This window comes from Colletotrichum costaricense, assembly GCF_030867565.1.
Source record: "Colletotrichum costaricense strain IMI 309622 chromosome Unknown Scaffold_1.1, whole genome shotgun sequence".
NCBI classification, from domain to species: Eukaryota; Fungi; Ascomycota; class Sordariomycetes; order Glomerellales; family Glomerellaceae; genus Colletotrichum; species Colletotrichum costaricense.
In genome coordinates, this window is record NW_026848230.1 from 1,427,082 (window position 1) to 1,447,057 (window position 19,976).

At 53.7% G+C, this 19,976-nt stretch overlaps 4 protein-coding genes across 4 annotated transcripts; 3 read left to right on the forward strand and 1 right to left on the reverse strand.

Annotated features, from left to right (window-relative positions):
- Positions 1-205: 205 nt before the first annotated feature.
- Positions 206-910, forward strand: CCOS01_00528 (uncharacterized protein; the record flags this gene model as incomplete). Its single annotated transcript, XM_060448725.1, has 1 exon — positions 206-910. The coding sequence occupies one exon, from the start codon at positions 206-208 to the stop codon at positions 908-910; it is 705 nt and encodes a 234-aa protein (XP_060320163.1).
- Positions 911-1,137: 227 nt separating this feature from the next.
- On the reverse strand, positions 1,138-2,650 carry CCOS01_00529 (uncharacterized protein; the record flags this gene model as incomplete). The annotated part of the gene is made up of 2 exons (XM_060448726.1): positions 1,138-2,517; positions 2,579-2,650. The coding sequence occupies 2 exons, from the start codon at positions 2,648-2,650 to the stop codon at positions 1,138-1,140; spliced, it is 1,452 nt and encodes a 483-aa protein (XP_060320164.1).
- A 753-nt stretch (positions 2,651-3,403) lies between these two features.
- Positions 3,404-5,065, forward strand: CCOS01_00530 (protein transporter SEC61 subunit alpha; the record flags this gene model as incomplete). Its single annotated transcript, XM_060448727.1, has 3 exons — positions 3,404-3,413; positions 3,590-4,934; positions 4,990-5,065. The coding sequence occupies 3 exons, from the start codon at positions 3,404-3,406 to the stop codon at positions 5,063-5,065; spliced, it is 1,431 nt and encodes a 476-aa protein (XP_060320165.1).
- Positions 5,066-14,432: 9,367 nt separating this feature from the next.
- CCOS01_00531 (ABC transporter) lies at positions 14,433-19,976 on the forward strand (the record flags this gene model as incomplete). The annotated part of the gene is made up of 2 exons (XM_060448728.1): positions 14,433-14,503; positions 14,675-19,976. The coding sequence occupies 2 exons, from the start codon at positions 14,433-14,435 to the stop codon at positions 19,974-19,976; spliced, it is 5,373 nt and encodes a 1,790-aa protein (XP_060320166.1).

Consider the following 19,976-nt stretch of genomic DNA (forward strand, 5'->3'; position numbering starts at 1 on the left):
CCGCGACTCTCCTAGGAGCAGCTCAAAACGCAGTGAATTTCTGTTGCTCATTTCATCTTCCCCGGACATCGCATTCAAGAGCCTCGCGGTACGGGTTAAAAATGCAGTGAAAAAAAACCGCCTCACTTTTATACACCGAACTCGTGTTTGGGCCAATCGTATACGAAAAACCAGAAAACATCCGCATCACGAGTCTCATCCAGGAATGAGCCGACAACGAAGCTGTAACTGCCAGATAAGCTTAGCTGCTGCTGCATCAAGAACCCGATTGAGAGACAAGCACAGGTCGTACAACCACAACGTCACAGGAACCAAGGAACCAAACCAGCCTGTGAAAATAATATTTCCATCCTGTCCAACGGGATTCGGATTTCGAACGCTCCAATTCTTACATGGACCGAGGAAGTATCACCGTCCTCCTGCTGATCCGGGTCTCGCTGATCTGGTGTTTGGGCATCAGTCCAGGTTCCCCAATCGTCCCTCGAGAAGGTGGAGTTTAATCGTTTTGGCTTTCCTCCTTGGAGCTCGTTTAGCTCGCTTTCTAGAAGGCAAGGGAAAGCGAAAGCGAGGAATACGACCAGGCCGGGATAGAGCGAGAGGTGATCCAACTGGCAACGAGCGAAGAGAAAGCTTGGTCACAAATTCAGGTAGGTTTTATGCTTATCCATACACTGCAAAGTTTAAGAAATCAAAAATGGCGTGGGGTAGAAGCGAATACGATTGCAGTCACATCCCCAATCCCGCGTATCTTTCGTACAATCCTCTCACAAGGTGTTTAAATAGTGGCAGCAAATACGGAGTACGCGGGTCAACGTCTTGGGGATTTTCAAAGGACCAGAAAAACAAGCTTTGTGACATTGGATCTTGCTTGGCTCGTTGCAACCCCAAAAGGAGGGTGGTGATCACCTGAGGGTGGGAGGGACGGTAAGATGGAAGGGATGGAAAGGGGGGAGGAAACGATCTGGGCATGTCGCATTCGGACCCAGAACGAGCCGAGCCTCACAAGTCGCATGGCTTTGGGTAGAGCAGACGACGAACATGGTCAGACGAACGGGCAAGGGATGAAGAGACATGGGCAGAGTTCTCAAGTACGAGTCTTTTGTTTTCTCTCTCATTGATCTGACGAGGTTGACCATCTCACGACGGCGCATCAAACATGCCCAGCCCATCAACCTCTGGACTCGACCCACGATCCTCTGCGCTGCCATCCTTCTCTCCTTCAGCCTCGGCAGGCACGACGGCCAAGGGCCTCTCGGTAGCAACCAGCGCCCTCCTCTTCGTCTTCTTCATCAGCACATTGTGCCGCCGGCTCCTGACGTGCTTTGTCCAGTCCTGCTCCGTGACGCACGTCGTCTTGCAGACCTCACACGTCCGCCGACACAGCGTGCGCTCCGTTTGCGCCGTCGCTTCCCCGAGGACCTCCCGCGCCGTCTCCGACAGGTCCGTAGGCGCGGGCATGGCCTCGCCCTTGAGGAAACGCTTTGCGATATCGACGGCCGGTTCGGCGACGTTGGACGACCATTGCGACACGTCGGTGCTATTCATGACGAAGAGGTGATTCAGCGCACCCGGTTGCTCCTGGAGCAGGGGCACAATCTTGGTACGGATCCAGCGCGTTTGATACTTTGCGTATTGTCGGGTTGATGTCTTCATCTCCTCAAGCCCCGCGGCTCTGAGAGCGTTCAAGGTCTCTGAATCGGTGGCAGGATCGCTGGTGTTCAGGGCCTTGAGGTAAGGCGAAAACTCCTTGAAGCCGATTGACTGCCAGATACCGCGGGTGTAGTCCACCTCTTGACCAGCGGCCTCCTTTGCCTGGACGTATTCATACATGGACTGTGTCTCGTCGTTGAGACCGACGGTGAGCATCTTATCCACGCGTTTATCGAGGCGCTCCTTAAGCACTTCAGGCTCGGAATACACCCAGAAGAGCAGTGTCTGCCAAGGGCTTGCACTATTGCCACCTTGGGACGTGTTATCGGCCGCCTTGCGCTGGCGCTGTTCTGCATAGATCTCCGACGCTGGGCGGCCGTGTTGGAGGTATATGTGCAGCGAGCGTGAGATCTTGCGCCTGTCGTTGGGATGCCACCGGTCTGCCATGACGGGATCGACTTCGCGCAACTTGGCGAGTATGACCTCGGTTGGTTCGTTGAGAATCGAAAACGAAGATGCGTCTTCATCCTTGACGTCTGCAGCGCTGTCTTTGGCTTTGTCATCTTCAGGGCCGATGAGCGTGTCTTCAAAGAGCAGCGCATTCGTGTAGTAGTGGGTTCCGCCGACGACGATGGGCAAGTTGCCCCGGCTGCGTATTTCGCGGATGACCTTGTTCGCTTCGCGCTTGAAGTCTTCGACTATCCAAGTGGGTCGGTCGAGGCCAATGTGATCGAGTAAGTGGTGAGGAACACCGCGGCGCTCTGGGGTGGTGATCTTGTTCGTGATGATGGGCAGGCCTTTGTACATTTGCATGGCGTCTGCGTTGATGATTTCGCCATTGTAGCGAGTCGCAAGTTCGACTGCGAGCTGCGCACAGATACTGTCAGCCAATACGCATGGTAATGAGACGACTGCTTCCTCAACTCACCTCTGATTTTCCAGTCCCGGTCGATCCCAAGATAACCACCAAGGGTTCCGCGGGCGCATTTCGGGCTGTCATGTTGCCAACAACATTGTGTATGAACCTTCGGCCTATCACAGACCGAAAGATCATACCCAGAGAACCACCGAGAAAGGACACGGGGGAGGTCTACAGCATCGCGACTGCAGATGCTGTTTCGTGTCCTGTGGTGGTGAGTCTTGGGTGACTCTGCGATGACTCTGAATGGTGACAGTTAGGTACTCGGAAATCTGGAGGAGATTGGGAGGCAGGTGGCATCAGAATGCGTCGGAACGCGCCAGAAGAAAAAAAGTTTAGCGGGCAGGCACTGGATTGGGTGGGCGCTGGGATCCCTGAAGACCCCTGGCTGGAAGCTCGAGCCGAAAATGTGGAGGAGCACAGCTTAAAGCTCTCCCCTGAATCCCCCAATTCCTAGGTCATTTTAGGAGGTATTAAGGTACCTAATAGGTACTCTACGTACTAAGGTAAAGGCACTTGAGAGGCACCTGAGTGATTGGACGCATCACGTGTTCTGACAAAGCTCCACCAAAATTTTGGACACATCGACAATTTGGCGTTTTTGAAGCCAGATCGCAGCCGACCCTCTTTTTTGGGCTTCCCTCCCGCTCCTCTTGCTCCCTCTCTCCTTAATAACCTCCTCTCTCCATCTCCCCATCACCACTCCTCCTCACTCCCCTCGCCACAACCTCTGGAGCCATTGTCGCTCTCCATCTCTCTCTCTTCTTTCCCCTTCTTCATCTGGATGAATTAATCCTTTTGTTTATTGATTTCTGCCCAGTGTAACAGCCCATCATGAGTTCCCGTAAGTTCATCCACCCAACCTCGTCAACCTCCGCGAATCGCGTGCTTTGGGGCGCATAGCTCCAAAAAGGACACGCGCGCGATATTCGTCGCCAACGATGCCTCCGCAATGGCCAACGAGCACCCACATCATACTAGGACAACTCAATGGCTAACCAACGCGCTTTCCCATCACAGTACGGTTCCTCGACCTGGTCAAGCCGTTCGTGCCGTTCCTCCCTGAGGTTCAGCAGCCGGAGACCAAGGTTCCCTTCAACCAGAAGCTGATGTGGACGGCCCTCACCCTCCTTATCTTCTTGGTCATGAGCCAGATGCCCCTTTACGGCATTGTCTCTTCCGACAACTCGGATCCCCTATACTGGCTGCGTATGGTTATGGCGAGTAACCGCGGAACCCTGATGGAGCTGGGTATCACCCCCATCATCTCCTCCGGCATGGTCTTCCAGCTCCTCGCCGGTACCCACATGATCGACGTCAACCTCGACCTCAAGAGCGACCGCGAGCTGTACCAGACTGCCCAGAAGCTCTTTGCCTTCATTCTCTCCGCCGGTACCGCCACTGTCTACGTCTTCACCGGTCTCTACGGCCGACCTTCCGACCTTGGCGCCGGTATCGTCTTCCTCCTCGTCCTCCAGCTCTTCGTTGCCGGCATGATCGTCATTCTCCTCGACGAGCTCCTCCAGAAGGGATACGGCCTCGGCTCTGGTATCTCTCTCTTCATCGCCACCAACATCTGCGAGTCCATCATGTGGAAGGCCTTCTCCCCCACCACCATTAACACTGGTCGTGGCCCCGAGTTCGAGGGTGCCGTTATCGCCCTTTTCCACCTTCTCCTCACCTGGCCCAACAAGCAGCGCGCTCTCCAGGAGGCCTTCTACCGCCAGAACCTCCCCAACATCATGAACCTTCTGGCCACCATCCTCGTCTTCGCCGCTGTCATCTACCTCCAGGGCTTCCGCGTCGAGATCCCCGTCAAGTCCTCCCGCCAGCGTGGTGCCCGCGGCTCTTACCCCGTCCGCCTCTTCTACACCTCCAACATGCCCATCATGCTGCAGTCCGCTCTGTCCTCCAACATCTTCCTCATCAGCCAGATGCTGTACTCCCGCTTCTCTGACAACCTCCTCGTCCGTCTTTTCGGTGTCTGGGAGGCCAAGGACGGCTCTGCCCAGCTCTCTGCCATCTCCGGTCTGGCTTACTACATGTCTCCCCCCTTGAACTTCAAGGACGCCCTCCTCGACCCTATCCACACCGCTGTCTACATCGTCTACATGCTGGGTGCCTGCGCCATCTTCTCCAAGACCTGGATTGAGGTTTCCGGCTCCAGCCCCCGCGATGTCGCCAAGCAGCTCAAGGACCAGGGTCTCGTCATGGCCGGTCACCGCGACCAGAGCATGTACAAGGAGCTCAAGCGCATCATTCCCACTGCCGCTGCCTTTGGCGGTGCTTGCATCGGTGCTCTTTCCGTTGCCAGCGACCTCATGGGCGCCCTCGGCTCCGGCACTGGTACTCTCCTGGCTGTCACGTAAGTTTCTGTCTCTGTTCAAAGTTTACAAGAACCATTTCTAACGAGCACTTAGCATCATCTACGGCTACTTCGAGATTGCTGCCAAGGAGGGTGACCTGTCTGGCATGAAGGGCATGATTATGGGATAAATATTGCCAGTCAACGCGACCGACATATCCCCTTTTCATATATATCGAAGCTTCTTCCTTTGTTTACGCGAGGCTTCCAGCGGCCATTATACGAATGGTGGCTTCCTGTGTAATAACACGGCATACATTATTATAAAAAAGTCATGATGATGTCTTCAACTATTGGAGAACAAAAGCAATGGGTTTACACGGTGATGGGTTCAAGATAGCATTAGGAACCGGGCATGCCGCTCTCGCGGAGCATCTCGATGAAGAACGGCAGGACGACAAGGTTACTGCAGATTGCGACAGAACATGTCGTGAGTCCAAGTATCCCGTCCGCGCCCGTCTACCGAGACTACGCGCTGTAGAGTACTGTATCTAAAACCATGTATGCGAACAAATCCATTCCACGCACCCCTAAATTTACCTCCATGTGTCTGCATCTGGATGCCGTGACCGGTGATGTCCTCTATATCATGTTTATCATGTACTTGCACCACAGGGACCCTATTCAAAAGATATACAGTAAGGCATGATTTTTGGTCGCGGTGGCCCGATTAGAGACCGACGTTTCCGTACTGAAAGGGACGTCAGCTTGACGGACCCTGATCCTCTACTAATGACTAGGCCAAATGCTTCCGTTGATCGTCGTACTTGGTATAAGAGCAGTGTTCCTTTATTCCAGCTTCAGCGAGTGAGCTCCTATCCAGCATCCTTTTACAGTCGTTATTGAAGAGAATCTGAGATCTCTCAAGAGTGTATAGGAAGAGAGGCAATTCTCACCAAAGACATCAAAGATGGCAAAAGCAACGTCTTAAAGTTTCCATATATGTATCGTCCTCTGCCTTATAGCTGAGTCAAAACATCGTTGTTATTGCTTGTCTAAATAGAACGTGTTAGCTATCTTCCCCTATACTAGCCTCCGTTTAACTCGATAGGGTAAATGTGAATGTGTGTAAAGATGAACGAAGTAGTAAAAGACTTTATATCCTCGTAAAGATCGGTTAAAATAGTTGACTTAACCTTTGAGACAACAGTAGTAACAGCGTTGGACGTAGCTTACCTCAACTTAACATAGGTTATCAGGACGCGTTAATTAATATCTTGCGGTCGTATACTTATAAACTATCTTCCTTTATACTCGTTATCGTCTCATGTCTTAGCTATCCTCTTTCATCAAAGCCATCTTCCTTTATCCCAGCTACCTTGTATCCCTAGCTGTCCTCCTACCACTCGACACGACGAATACGTCCGTGTGCGACGATGAACAATATAGTAGATGAAAACCCGGAGATTGCCTTTGCTTGATGTAGGACATTGGGACTTACCTCGAATAATTAGAGACCTGCTTCCACTTCACCTTCCCTGCTCGCGCGGTCCCTGTGGCTGCTTGATCCTACGTTTGCTGCTGCTCCCGCCTCCCGCCTCCCGCATCGCAGTCCTGTCACGCTTTTATAGATTACTAGCTTGAGCAGAGCTTGCTGCTACTGGTTTTCGAACGGCAGCCAAGGCCAAAGTACCTCTTCTTGGCGGTCTTCCTAGGTGTTGTGAAACACGTGGTCCTTGAAGAGATAACCCAGGCTTGGTTAGATACTTGAGCACCGGTCACAGGTGTCTTTCCCACGTAGTGAACTCCGGGGGGTTGAAAGAGAAGCTAACCCTTCACGCCGTAACACCCGCGTTCAAAGTCACAAAGAGGGCAAAGCCAAACTTTTATCTGTGATATCACGGTTCACGAAGCTGTCGAGCGCAGTCTATCGGATCGTGGCATATCTCTGTCCTTTTCTTGCACCAGCCGAAGTACAGCCTCTCGATTGCTGTTCGTCTATCATTGTATATCTCGAGTCTAGGGAAACGGATATCCTAGAGAGATGAAGATGTCGCCTGCCGCAGCTTAAGAGCGTTTGGTCCGGAATATGGCCAAGTGGAAATCGGCTGAACTGAATACTTTGATAGTAGGTATTCAAATGATTGTGAGTGATGGCGAATCGCAAAGTTAGTTAAGGCACATGTCTTCCCTTGGCGTAATTTCTTGTTTACTTGGTACAGGCCGGATAGCCATAGAGTATGTACTCGACGTCAAAGACTCTCGCCTTGGGGTCCAGTCCAGCTTGCTTCTTCGACTTGCCCGCTTTATACGGATCCACTTGCATGAGGAACGCTGCCTCTGCCCTAGCCGTCGGACTAATTTATGGAGGCTGTAGCACTGTTATGCTGATGGATGTGTCCCGCAAGGTCTTACTAATGCTGAAGGGCTGGATATCGTATTTGGTAGTATCTTTGATGGGTAGAAGGGTTCCGGGTCCTCTTCCGGTCTTGCTCTTGGCCGAGGTGCGCTTATGATGATTGTCTATACGCTGAGGTGATACTTGTCTGTCTGCTGTCTGCTTCTGCTTTCCCATGGAGGCTTTAGTTCGGCCATCGCCGCATGTACTGCAACCCGAAGGTACGAAGACACGCCCACTGCGAGATTTCTGGTACATTAGAGCAAGAGTAGAGCTGTTTCAGGAAGCAACCTCTAGAACAGGAGACCCCATCGTTTGTGGATGAATCAAGCGTAGGACGATCTTATATCGAATCTGCAGTTTGACTTATGCAATCATGCTATGGACATGTCTTCAAGCGGAAACCCACGTTCTGCTATTGTGGTGACTAATACGGGCAAATGGGGCGAGGAGAGGTCGGATTGCCTCTGCTGCGTTTCGAGTGTAGTTACCCGTACGCAACAACGTGGGAGCTTAAGCGTAAGCAAGTCACAACTTGATCTCTGCACGACGAGGGGAAGAACAAAAGAGGCTCGTACTCTCTAGGGATCTTATCTCCCTCTTTGGCCCCCAAACTCCTCGGGCCCCTCTCCTATCACGACGCGGTGTCATGCTGACTAGCCTCGCCTCGTCTCGCCTCGCCCCTCGGATTCACGTACAAACGGTCCACACGGGGAAGACAGGGACTCTACAACAAGAAGGTCGACATCTCCCAAACCCCCCTACCCCCGGCGAAACCATTGTTGGATTAGCCAAAATATTTCCCCCCTGCAGAGTCCATATCAAAAACTCACGTCAGCATATTAACGAGAGCCGCCATTCGCCGGCGTCTCTTCATCGTCCTGCAGGCTCGCCTTGTGGGCTCTCGTTCGTGACCACGACAGCGGGCGGGCAACGGCATGACAAGGGTGAAAGTACAACAATCACAACACTTACGAAAACCAAAGTTCCTCTTGGCCTCCTCGCAAAATGACGATTTGCACACACAGAGTCTGGGCCCGGGTTACGTCCCGCCTCGCGCCTGCATACTGTGATCCTCCGCCTCCCCGACGTTAATCGGCATGGTGAATGTGGCCTAGTCGTGTCGATAATGGCTTCGCTTCTCGGCACGAATGAAGCAGGAGGCATTGCCCAATGAATGGTACCAAATCATGGGTTAGGGGAGTTGTGAGTGTTTCGGCGGGGGGGGGGGGGGCAGGCCAAACTGTTCTTGGCCAGCCTCGAGTATGGGTAGCGCGTCACCGCGTCTACGCTTGAGATGGGTCCTTGAGGGCGTCGACCGGTAGAATCCTGGGACTGCCTTAGGTTACGCCTGGCGTTGTGTCTGTTTCGATGACCGTTCAAAATTTTGACGGCTAAGTGGCGGCTGGGTTGAGGTGTGCTTTGATCTTGAGGGCTCTACAGAAGTTGTGGTGGGTTAGGCGATTTGTATCTAGGAACCACCGAAAGATCTGCTCGGACAAGTGATGTCACCGCTTTATTTGACGCTCTGTCTTCTACCAGATATGCATGCGAAGATCGGACACACAGAGGGAATTAGATGGCTGGCGTGTCGACGTTGAAATTTACGTACGTCGCGCCGGAACAAACATCACCAACCACGGCAAATTACCTAGCGGCAGATGCAGCAAATTAAAATCTTGAGGCATCTAGGTGATGTATCCGTAGCCTACTCTACTCCGAAGAGGAAAACACAAGAAACCGGCAGCTATGGGATCGCAAGGGGCTTGCCGGGTACCGACGCGCGGTCACCTGTCTTGGGAACCGTTGACTTGCCGGCCAAGGGAATCGTGACTCGCAAGAAATGAGATTATGTGTCTCAGATTCCATTGCTCCGCCAGATTTCTTATTTGATACTGCTACAGAGCAGTCTCCTACCCAAGGGATACAGACGTCTCCTGAGATACACATGCCTGGCTCCGTTCTGCAGCACACAGTGAATGGCAGGTCTCATTCCTGGACTCAGACGATGATCGAGATTGAAGGCGAGACCCGAGAAAACGGAAGTGAAGAGTTTGGGATGGAAGGCACACGTGTTGCCTTACACAACGCTTCTTGGCATCAGGAGACGATGGGGACATATATTGGAGGAGCGATCCCCTGACAGAAAGATTATCTGATTGATAATGTGATCCTGTGGCCAGGATCTGGTCGAGTAAGAAGAGGCCGATCGCCCAGGTGGGCACGGACAAAAGCCGCCAAGATGTGCGATGTACAGATACAAAAATGACTGATTTTCTGTCGGTCAACAAGGAGGCATCACAGTCTTGCAAAGAGAGCGGCTCTTGACCTGTGAAAGTGATAGGAAGACTGCGAGGGCAAGCAATCCGAGTGGATGAAGTCCAGCAATGGGTGTGCCATAGGTAGGTAGACCGGAGCTACCTTTGCTGGTAGTCGATATCCAGGATGATATGATGTACTTTAGAGTTCCCCGGACAGTAGTTCGTCTTCCTGACCGCATCTGCGCTGTAACGTCAAAAGAGGAGAGAAGTGACAGGGCTTCGTCGACGACCCTGCGCTCGAGAGAGGGAACGGTTCCCCGGGCCAGGAGTAGGACAGGTCGGAGTTGAGTAAGTGGGTGCACAGCTCGGAGCCGCCGCAACGCCGAAGCCATCATTGCAGGCTTGCGTGCTGCAAGCCGTTGAACACGCGAGGCCCGCCTCTTATCGAACAATGGTTGGGCCAATCATGAGCTACCGGGACGGTGATGGTTGATTTGTAGCGCCTTCAACCCCCGCAACCATGCCATTGTGTGCTTCAGCCGGCTGCATGTATGCACAGGATGAGACTAAGAAACAGTACCCATTGGTGTTTCCCTCCAGAGGGCTGCAGCCATCGGGTGGTAGCTTCTTGTCCAAGTTGTAGCCGTGTCGAGTTGGTGGTGGAAGGTGACAGGGTCCAGTTGACAGAATAGTGTTTGTAGTGGGCGGTCTCGAATGGCGGTGAAGGTGAGTCAGAAGCCGTTGACATGTAATTTCTTTGTGGCGGCCGAGTGCCGTTCGTTTGAGATGGACTATGGGCCTAGGGGCTACGATACAGACGAATTTGGGACGGGGGTTGTAGCAAAGGATCGGGTTCCCTAGCATTATCTTGCCTCAACGGGAAGGTCGAGCATTTGGCAGTGATGGTGCCTGGAGATGCGGGCTCATGGGGGCTTGATTAGTCGATTCCGATTCTAGAGGGTCGAGTCCAGACATGCTGAGTCCAAGCGATGCGTGATTCGCCTGGGCTACTTTGGTCCTCAAAGACAAACAATTGAGGGGTTTTGGGGTGCATTGCAGAGAGCAGCCGCGTGATGAACGGATAAGCAGATCGATTGACGTGATTGGAGTCTACTGGCAGGTCATGAGGCTTCGGTTTCGCCATGGGGAATGCGCGCCTATCGTTCTTTGGAGTCTGGCCTGGATCGCGGAAACTGTTGCCGGCGTTCCTGATACTGAGGACATTCATTGTTTGCTATTGCTTGAGTCCATTCTGTCGAATTTGTCAAAGACTGGGATGTGCACTTAAGCCATCGTATGGAAGCAGGCCTTCTCGTGCTATTTGATGCTCCACCAGCTTGGAAATTTGCGAGGCATGACAGGACGCTTCCAATGCCCTATGCCGTCGCAGCTCGCATCCGGAGGCATTCTTCCAATGCGGTCAGCAGATAGTATCAGGAGCACTGAGTGTCGGGCAAATAGCTGCACAATGCATCCGTAGTGGTTGCAGGCCAAGTTGGCTTCTGACGTTGGCGGCGGGAGCGGCAGCGGAGACGGCGCACCGCATGTTCCTGGGCCTGGGCCGGGAGAGGTTGGAAAGTTTGAGCCTCGTGGTGGCTATTCTCAGTCTTTACAGGCTGCCCTTGGCAGAGCAGCTGGATAGAGGTGGGATGTTCCCGGTCAAAGGCATTGTATATGCCCGTCAACCTGGGTTGCAAGCAGCCTTTTTCTCAAGTTTTGGCGGTAGGACATAGACGGACAGACGGTTGAGCATGACATAGTCTCACATAGTACAGATGAGAGGCGTGAGCGCAGATGGCCATGCCAACGCCGGGACTTGATGCTGGCGGATACCGAGATGCCAGTGTGGAATTGGCGGTACTTTGTAGGTAGGTCAAGGTGATGTAAGACACTCCATCGGTGCCCACCACTTGGGCCGAAAGTCTGGAGCTCTGGCTTGGCTTGAGACATGATGCTGATCTCATCGGTGGTTGCAAGCTGGAGCTGTCACAGGCAAGTCGCAAGTCGAATAGCCGCAAATGTGCTTCTTCGTTTTCTGCTTTGTCTGGCCAGATATGCTGCAGTAATCAGGGAGTTCCGCTGCTGCTGATACGGCGTTGCCTATGCCGCCGTTTCCTGCAACAATAAACACGACGTGGTGGAGTAGAGGAGCGTGGAAAGGCTACCAGGCCGACGGTGGGAGGCAAGCATCTGCCTGCGAGGGCGTCGGGCTGCCGGGAGCAACGCCCATGGCTCAGGGGTGCATGGCTGGTGATTGCAGTATGGATGTTGGACGAATGGATGAATAGATGAGGATGGAGATAGGGACGCCGTACCTTAAGTAGGTGTTAAAGAGAGAACGATATCGTCATTACATGGAAGGGAAAGAGGACGATGCGAGAGTCACGATGGCTTCCTTCCCTTAGGTGCTTTCCTTGGGCTGTGTTCTCTGTGCTCTGTTACATGCAACGGTCTTTCCTATTGTTTATTCACCCTTGCCGTTTCTGACAAGCTCCAGAGGCACTAGACAGGTACGTACCGGTTGATGGCTTGCCAATGAAATTTCTTAATCTTCGGGTTGAATTCCAGAGCTCAAGCTCCGGTACGTACCGAGTCATTGTGGGGCCCGAGCTTTTCCATGTCTCCAACCACGCAAACTGGGACCTGGGACCTGGAAGGTGCGCTCTGGGCCTGGTGGGAGAATGGGAAGGGGACAACAGGGAAAGAAGTATCCGTAGAAGAAAAAAAAAAGAAAGAAGGAAGGAGACAGGTTGCCTACCTAATGTACCATAGGTCATGTATTTCGTACTTAGATCACTTACTAAATACATCATCTTCGTGGAATCGAAAACAGAGTCAGTGTACCCAGCCTTTCCAGAGACTCATTTCACCCAAATATGAAGCTTGCCGACAAGCGCGCACGTTATCGGCATGGTGGGCTCTTCCCTTTCTTTTTACGGCGTATCCGTACCGAACAGTAACTGGACACTAACAGTGAACAGATAACATTGACTACGACCCCCGCCCGCCCGGGTCTGACTGCCTGACTACACAGGCGATGGGCGGTGGGCGGGGGGGGGGGGGGAGAAGAGGGACTCCAGAGTTCAAACAATCGAGCGATGCAAGGCGAGACATGGGACAGCAACCATTCTGGATTATGGATATGCATCCCGCACAAAGCAGCAGGGCAGCACATGCTTGCCAGGAATTGGAGCTTCCCACTGGTCGAAGGCTCAATGCTGCTATCGTCGTGCATGTGGGCGGGGAGGCATGACCCTGCACACCCTGGTTCGACCTGCACTGCGCTGCACCTCGGGGTACGGAGCGGGAGTACGGAGTGCCATCTGCATGCCTTCATTTTGTTGTACGGATACTCTGCATTCATTGCGTTTTGTTGCTTGTCTCGTTGGCTTCATTCCTCCGAACGAGCCATCGGCAGCCTGCGGCGTCATGTTGAACATATACGCTATTATCCGTGCCTTGCCTGGTACTCTCTGAGTCTCCGATGATGACCAAGGCAAGGCTTACAAGGTGCTCCATACGCAAGAACAGACCACCATGACAAACGAGGGACGAGTCACGACAACAAGGCGGGACGACAAAGGGCGAGGGACGAGAGGGACGAGGACAAGCCCTGTACGAAGTATCGTTGAGAACCTTCGTCTTCACGTACACACCACAGACTCCCAGTCCCAGGCCCGACAACCACAGTGAAGATACAAAGTACACATCATCCAGACTCGACTGTTTTACGCAGTGCCGAGCAGACAAGCCAGACACTGACGCTCGCACGCTCGCCCCCTCCACACCTTTTTCTCCCCCTTCAGGCTTCCCCTTCCCTCGCTTTCTCGGATCCAGAGCCAAGGTACCTTTGCTGGGTCCCGCTCCAGCTGCTAACCCATTGTTGCTCGCCGCGGACTGTCTCGTTGCTGCTCCGGCCTCGTCTTCCCTGTGCTGTGCGGATACCTGTACCTACCTTTCTAGCCAAACGGATCCAAACTCGGACCAGTGTGAGTGTCACTGTGGATATCCCAACTTGTTCTTGTCTACCGGGCAGGAACTCGACATGCTTCCATGATACAGGACAGGCCTTCCAAAGTTCCATCCATTCATTGTCGCCGTCGTCAGCCATACACTCGTCGTCGTTGCCCTGTGCTAACCATTGGAAGTGCCAGACAAACAGACTGACTGGTCTTGAGTGTCTGACCCAGAGAGAGAGAGAGAGAGAGAGAGAGAGAGACGCACCAAGGAAAAGAACAGCCCGAGGGATGCAATCCAAGGACTGACGTGACAGACTGAGAGCCCGGGGGCCGAAGCCAGAGAAAGAGCCAGAGCCAGAGCCAGAACCACTGACGGCCAGTTCAGGAACTTACCTTAGCTTTTCTTTCCCTTGACCTCCCCACCACCCAAAAACTCTCGATTCTGCAACAACTTGGGCTATTCTCCCTCCATCTCTTTTCTTTTCGCTCTCTTCCTTCTTTTTTCGTTTTTCCCTTCCCCTCCCCTCCCCTCCCCTCCTTCCCGCGTCACAACTCGGGCATCTACAGATCCTGCCTGCGATCTCGGGACACAGACGCCCTGCCGACTGACTCCCTTACTCCCCCTCTCTATCGGCCAGAGGGAAAACAACAACAAAGTACAGCAGCGCGATCGATAGCCACGCCCTGGGCCAACGTCATTTTGGCTACTGCTGCTATTTCTCTCTCCTCGCCTCGCCCAGGTCCGAGGTCGGCTCCCACAACACCTGCGTTCTCTTTGGACCGCTGCGAACCGAACCGAGACGCCGTTGCCAGAAAAATCCCATCCCGTACTACCCCAAAAGACTCCAAACTCCAACTCCAATCGCCATCAGAGCTCAGCCATTGATCGCTTTCTTTTTGGCGTTTCTCCCCGCCACTCGGGAGTGGGGTACTAGCAAACATGGGCAGCTTTGCTCAGTGCAGCTGGCCGATATGGGACATTGATGATTTCACACCGTGCTTCCAGCAAGAGTGAGTCTTTTTGTCCCCAAGCCCGCCTCCTCACCAGGTCGCATCACGGCGCAACAAATCGCGAGGCCCTCAACCCGCCAATGCCGACCGCCTTGAACTGCAATTCGATAGTTTAGCCGACCCGGTTGCCCACCGCACTTGTCCTGTTAACTGACTACCCATCTCTCGTAGCTACCTCAAAATCCTGTTTCCTCTAATTGTCATAGGCTTGTCTGTCCTTCACCTCAGCCTGCAGGCGATCCGAAGTGTCGCGAAGAACCGCAAGCAAGGCTACCAACAAGTCCCGGAAGAGCACCACCACGGCCACACCGACATTCCTCCCGAGGAGACCGAGGATGAAGATGACGAGGCGCTGACCATGAACGGCGGCGGTCGCCTTGCTCTGGTCAAGACTACCACCAAGGGATCCATTGTCCAGGCCGACAGCCCCCCGGCCCAGAACTTGACCATTGTCGTCGAGGAGCTTGGAATCGCTGGTCTGATCGCGATACACATTATTGCATTGGTCACTGGGACTGTCCCGGGCCAGCATGGTCTCTTGGTCACCATCGTCGGTTTGGTCACCTGGGTTTACGTCGCCATTCTCGCCACTCTCCGACTCTTCCTCGGCAACACGAAATGGCGCGTTCCTCGCATCTGGAACCACACCGCCGCCATTTACCTGTTCCAGTGGTTGTTCACCGTCGGCATCTTCCGCTCCGTCATTATTCACCCGAGCAGCCGCCTTGCGCAAACGCTCGTCATTGTCGAGTTTGTCTTGACTTCGCTTCTCTTCGGCCTGGCGATTACGACACGCAAAGGCAACAAGACGGTGCTGTTGGAATGGGAAGGCGACATTGAGCCCTCGCGCGAGCCACTCGCCTCTCTCTTTTCCCTGGCCACGTTCTCTTGGGTGGACCCCATCATCTCCCGCGGCTACAAGGAAACATTGGAAATGAAGAACGTCTGGAACTTGGTCCCCAAGGAGAAGGCTGCCGCTGTTCTTGCCGACTACCGGGCAATGAAGAGAACCTCGACCTTGGCTTGGCACTTGCTCAAGTACTTCAAGGGCGAGCTTCTGCTGCAATTCGCTCTGGCTGCTTTCGCAGGCGTCTTCACTTTTGCTCCGACGTTGCTACTCAAAGCCATTCTCGAATACGTGGAGAGGCCCGAGGGCGCTCCCATCAACGTCTTGTGGTTGTACGTGATTCTCTTGCCAGTCCTCGACATTGTCAGGTCTTTCGCCGACAACTATGCCCTCTGGATTGGTCGCAAGATTTGCATTCGCATTCGCGCCATCATGGTTGGTGAAATTTACGCCAAGGCCCTCCGACGCAAGGCCTCGGCCGGCAAAGACAAGGAACTTGGAAAGAAGGCACCTGCTGCTGAAAAGCAGAGCTTGATTGGAAAGATCAAGGCGAAGCTCGGTTTCAAGAAGGACAAGGCCGACGCTGAGGCTGCTGCTAACGGCGCTGCCAAAGATCCGGCCAAGGACGACGAGCAAGCGAACTTGGGCACCATCATCAACCTCATGTCGGTTGACAGCTTCAAGATTGCCGAAGTCACGGCCTACCTGCACTTCATTTGCGCGTCCGCCCCGAGCCAGCTTGTCGTAGCCATCGTTCTGCTCTGGGATGTCATGGGGCTCAGCGCCATTCCGGGATTGGTTGTGATGGCTCTGCTCCTGCCTATCAACTACAGCTTCGCTCGAGGCTTCGCCAACACGTCCAAGAAGATTCTGGGTGCTACCGATAAGCGCATCAACGTGACCAACGAGGTTCTTCAGAACATTCGCATCATCAAGTACTTTGCGTGGGAGGCCAAGTTTGGTCGTATTGTGGACGAGAAGCGTGCCGCTGAGCTGAAGGCTCTTCGGTCCCGTTACGTCATCTGGTCCTTCGCCGTTGCTGTGTGGAACTCGGTCCCCGTTCTCATCACCTTCTTCTCCTTCTTGATGTACACTCTCATCGAGCACAAGCCGCTCTACCCCTCGGTTGCCTTCACTGCCATCTCCCTCTTCATGCTCCTTCGCGTGCCTCTTGATCAAATGGGAGACATGTTTGCCCACGTTCAGGAGACCAAGGTCTCCCTGGACCGTGTCGAAGAGTTCCTTACCGAGGAGGAGACTGAGAAGTACGAACAGCTCGGCGAGGACAATGTCGACGAGGACGGAAACAAGGTCATTGGCCTCCGCAAGGCCAACTTCATCTGGGGTGGCAAGGATGTTGTTGCAGATGACGGATCGATGGCTTTCCGCCTCATGGACATGGACGTTGATTTCCTCATTGGCAAGCTGAACATCATTTCTGGACCCACTGGCTCTGGCAAGACGTCCATGCTCATGGCCTTGCTTGGCGAGATGACTTTGGTCGAGGGTAAGGTCTATTGCCCAGGTGGACGTAGCCGCGAGGATGTCCGACCTGATCCTGAGACGGGTCTGGCCGACACGGTTGCCTATGTCGCGCAGGCTGCATGGCTTGTAAACGCCAACATCAAGGACAACATTTTGTTTGCTGCGCCGTACGACGAGAAGAGATACAGGGATGTGATTGTCGCCTGCGCTCTGGAGCGTGACCTTGAAATCCTTGACAACGGCGACGAAACTCTGGTTGGCGAGAAGGGTATCACCATGTCCGGTGGCCAGAAGCAACGCATTTCGCTCGCCCGTGCCATCTACTCCAACTCCCAGCACATCTTCTTGGACGACTGTCTCAGTGCCGTTGATTCTCACACAGCACAATGGATCTTCAACAACGCCATCAAGGGTCCTTTGATGGCCGGCCGAACCTGTATCCTGGTCACTCACAACCTCCAGCTTTGTGCCCCGTCATCGCACTATGTTGTCTGTCTCGAGAATGGCAGAATTGCCGCCCAGGGCCCCTCTGCTGAGCTGATTGCCGCTGGCAAATTGGGTGAAGATGTTCAGAAAGCTGCCATTAACTCTGCCTCGGTGTCCCGAATTCCGTCCCGTGTTCCCTCCAGCGTTGGTGAGGACGGGTCAGAAACTGTGGTCAACCCAGGCGATGAAAGCGCCAGTGACGCCCGATCAAAGAAGAATGACAAGAAGAAGGAGCAAAAGGACGCCATGGAGGAGAAGAAGGCCGTCGGCTCCGTCAAGTGGCCTGTCATCCAACTCTACCTCTCTTCCATGGGCGCTTGGTGGTTCTGGGCTGTTGCTCTTACAGTCTTTGGACTTCAACAGATGTCCGGTGTCGCGACCAACTTCTGGGTGCGAGAGTGGGCTAACCAATACGTTGACGAGGAGGTTGCGCACATTGATTTCTCGACCGCATCCCACAGCTACAGCCAGCAGTCCTTGAGCCCGACCTACTTCGCCTCCATCGCCAACTACGGCAACCGTATCAGCTCCAACTTTAGTGCTTCCGCCGTTGCGGACGTCAACGTCACCTACTATCTTACCGTTCTCGCCATCATTGGCCTCGCCGGCTCTGTTGCTGCCTTCATCAGGGACATTTGGGTCTTCTACGGTTCCCTAACGGCGTCCAAGAAGATTCACAACGATTTGATTACTCGCGTTTCTCGGGCAAAGTTCAAATTCTTCGACGTCACTCCTCTCGGCCAGCTGATGAACCGTTTCAGCAAGGACCTCGAGGCTGTGGACCAGGAAGTTGCACCGATTGCTATTGGCGTTTTCGGTTGTGCTCTTGGAATCCTCGTCACTGTCGTTTTGATCACCATTATCACCCCCGGGTTCCTTATCGCCGGTGTTTTCATTACTGCTGCCTATTACTTTGTCGGTGCTTTCTACCTCCGGGCCTCCAGAGATCTCAAGCGTCTCGAGTCCGTTCAGAGGAGCCCTCTGTTCCAGCAGTTTGGAGAGACTCTGTCTGGCATGACGACGATCCGAGCTTACGGTGACGAGCGCCGCTTCATCCGCGAGAACCTGTCCAAGATCAACGTCCAAGCTCGTCCCTTTATCTATCTTTGGGCTGCGAACCGTTGGCTTGCGTTCAGAACTGATGTGCTTGGTGATACGGTTTCATTCTTCGCTGGTGTCTTCATTATCTTCAGCTTGGGCACGGGCAGCGTCGATGCTGGCTCTGCCGGCATTTCCCTCAGTTACGCCATTGGCTTCACCGAGAACGTCTTGTGGCTCATCCGTCTCTATGCTATCAACGAGCAAAACATGAACTCGGTGGAGCGTATCAAGGAGTACTTGGATGTCGAGCAGGAGGCCGAGCCGATTGACGAGAAGAACCGACCCCCCAAGAACTGGCCTAGCCAAGGATCTGTAGAATTCATCAACTACTCCACTCGTTACCGCACAGACTTGGACCCCGTTCTGCGTGGTCTCAGTTTCAAGATCAACCCCAAGGAGAAGGTTGGCATCGTTGGCAGGACTGGTGCTGGCAAAAGTTCGCTTGCCCTGGCTATTTTCCGTGCCCTCGAGGCCGACGAAGGCAAGATTCTCATCGACGATATCGATGTCGGCCTCATTGGACTCCGCGATTTGCGTGAGGCCATTACTATTGTTCCCCAGGACCCCACCCTTTTCATGGGCACCATTCGCTCCAACTTGGACCCCTTCGATGCGTACACGGACGAACAAATCTTTGAGGCGCTTCGCAAGGTGCAGCTTATCGGCCCCAACGAGTCAACTTCCAGACCGGCAACCAGACCGACTACGCCGTCTGCCGGGTCAATGTTGCCCGCCACGCCCAACCTGGGTCTGATTCGTGGGGATTCTAACTCTAGCCCTGGCTCCTCCATTGCGCCTACAAACAAGAACGTCTTCCTCAACCTTTCGTCGACTGTCTCGGAGTCCGGTTCCAACCTGTCTCAGGGTCAGCGCCAGTTGCTCTGCCTCGCCCGTGCCCTTTTGAAGCGGCCCAATGTTCTAGTCATGGACGAGGCGACAGCTTCCATCGATTACGCCACCGATACCAAAATCCAGGAGACCATCCGCGAGTTGACAAGCACCATCATCACCATTGCCCATCGCCTGCAAACTATTGTGGATTACGATAAGGTTCTCGTTCTCGACAAGGGTGCCGTCGTCGAGTACGGTCACCCGTACGAGCTGATTCGCAAGGAGAACGGCAGCTTCCGTGGCATGTGCGACATGAGCGGAGAACTGCCATCGCTGCTCAAGGCCGCCAAGAAGAAGTGGGATTCTGGAAGACTGGTTGACGTTGATGACGAGGAGCAAAATACTCAGTCAACGCTTGTTGAGGGCGAGGCTCAAAAGGTCACCGAGGAGGCGAAGAAGAACGACGAAGAACAAGATAAGAAGAAGGTCGAGGCTGAAGTCGAAGCTAGAAAGAGAGCAGAGGATGATGCAAAGAAGGCCAGGGAGGCCGAAGAAGAGGCTAAGAAGGCCGAGGAAGAGTCAAAGAAGCAGAAGGCAGAGGAAGATGCTAAGCAGAAGGCCGCTGATGAAGAGACGAAAAAGCAGGCCGAAGAGGAAACGAAGAAGCAGGCAGAAGATAAGGCCAAGGCCGACGAGGAGGCCAAGAAGGCTGGCGGAGGATAA